At 32.3% G+C, this 2147-nt stretch overlaps 1 protein-coding gene across 1 annotated transcript; it reads left to right on the top strand.

Annotated features, from left to right (window-relative positions):
- Positions 1–537: 537 nt before the first annotated feature.
- On the top strand, positions 538–1782 carry LOC140431326 (uncharacterized). Its single transcript, XM_072519257.1, has one exon. It carries the CDS (start codon positions 538–540, stop codon positions 1780–1782), a length of 1245 nt encoding a protein of 414 aa, XP_072375358.1.
- Positions 1783–2147: the final 365 nt, after the last annotated feature.

Below are 2147 nucleotides of genomic sequence, written 5' to 3'. Positions count from 1 at the left end.
AAATTACTCCACAATTATCAACTTCTAAAGTTGTTATTAAGAGTAACCGAGAAATATCATTTCTCCCAATGAATTCTATCGGGGTATTATTTGGTTTTAAATCACGACTACTAGCTCCAAACCAAACACATGTTTCAGATAAACCGGTGGAAATATGGGGAGCAAACACCCTGTGTGTTGATTGTAACATCGCTTCAGGATGCTATTTAAATGGAAACCCTGTCCATTTCATTCATAATTTTTTTCCATTGGTACCGATTGGGTATAAAATAGTGGACGCTCCTCAAAATATTTTGTATTATCCAGTTGGCATCAAGACAATTACCAACATTACAATAAAAATTATTAACCAAGCAGGTAAACTTATTGACTTTGGAGGAGAAGAAGTAACTGTAAATCTACATCTTCGAAAACGTATATAATGGTTCTAGTTTTTTCTCACCTACCAAAAACATATATAAGGAGATCTCCTTCTAAAATAATAACATCATCTAATCGTCGCTTCCTACAATCGCTAGGATTTAAAGTTTTGGTATAATGGAAATTCTTCATGTTACTGGTCAACCTTTTAATGACAACACCATTGAAGAATATCAGTTTCACACATATCAACCATACATTCCTGGGAAATTGGGTTATAATGATGAAATACGTATTCCTATTCAAGATTTAGATGCATTTACATATCCAGCCAATAGTTATCTTTATATCGAAGGACGCTTACTCACACATGATAATCACACACCAACAAAACTAAAATTTATTAATAACAGTATAGCTTACATGTTTCGCGAACTACGTTATGAATTAAATGGAGTAGTAATTGACTCAGTACGTAATGTAGGATTGGTATCAAGTATTAAAAACTACCTGAGTCTCAACGAAAATCAAAGCCTGCAATTGGAAAACGCGGGTTGGTTTCCAAAAATGAATAGAATGGAAACCAATAATGAAGTCCCCAAAAACAGCGTGTTGGTGGATTCAAATGGACACTTTAACGTATGCATACCTCTAAGACTCCTATCAGGGTTCTTTGAAGATTTTAAGAAAATTATTATGAACATGAAACAGGAATTAATACTTATTAGATCAAATGATGATATTGATGCTGTAGTAAGCATAGATGAAACCGAACGACCAAAAATTGATATTAGTAAATTATATTGGGAGGTACCACATGTAACACCAAGTATACGAGAACAGATACGACTTAACAAGATTTCACATACAAATCAAGAATTACCTATTAAATTTCGTTCTTGGCAAATGATTGAATATCCTGCTCTAAACAATTCTACTCGCCATACATGGTCAGTGAGGACTAGTACAAAAATAGAAACACCTCGTCACATTATTGTTGCTTTCCAAAATAACAGAAAATCCAAATTGACAAAAGATATGAGTAAATTTGATCATTGCACTTTAAAAAATATTAAAGTATTTTTAAATTCTGAAAGATATCCCTATAATGATTTACAATTAGATTTTAAAACAAATAGATTTGCGAAACTTTATGAAATGTTTGGCAATTTCCAAGAAAGTTATTATCACATGGTGCTGAATCAACCCATATTTAATCCTCATGACTTTAAAATGATTGCTCCACTCATACATATTGACTGCTCTCGCCAAAAAGAAATAATTCAATCGGGATCAGTCGTGTTACGTATAGAGTTTGAGACAGATGAGCCAACAACCTCTGATATCTCGGCTTATTGTCTAATATTACACGAGAAAGAATTTACATATAATGCCTTAACTAAAATAGTAAAACAATTATAAATCGATATTATTATGCTTGACAGGTTTGCTTTTTTATTATATTTTTATACCGGGGCATGTGTTGAGATTGAGGGGAGATGTGCATAATGTATGAGGAGAAATGGTATCTATAGTATTATATGTGAGTCTCATGCGCATGACTAAAAATTGTTTTATAAATACAAGTTAGATACCGCATTAACACACTCTTTAAAATGTGTCTAATAGTAGATGTGCAAGGTTTTAATACCGAAAAAAATAAATTTATCGCAAAAGAGCTGGCATTCTATGATGGCAAAAAAATTAGTCATTATTTTTTCAAACCACCATATCCAATGAGGTTGTTGAATCCAGAGTTCCATAAACAAGCTGTATGGTTAATGAAT

This window comes from Diabrotica undecimpunctata, unplaced genomic scaffold (assembly GCF_040954645.1).
Source record: "Diabrotica undecimpunctata isolate CICGRU unplaced genomic scaffold, icDiaUnde3 ctg00000632.1, whole genome shotgun sequence".
Taxonomy (NCBI): Eukaryota; Metazoa; Arthropoda; class Insecta; order Coleoptera; family Chrysomelidae; genus Diabrotica; species Diabrotica undecimpunctata.
This window is presented reverse-complemented; position numbering and strand designations above follow the sequence as displayed.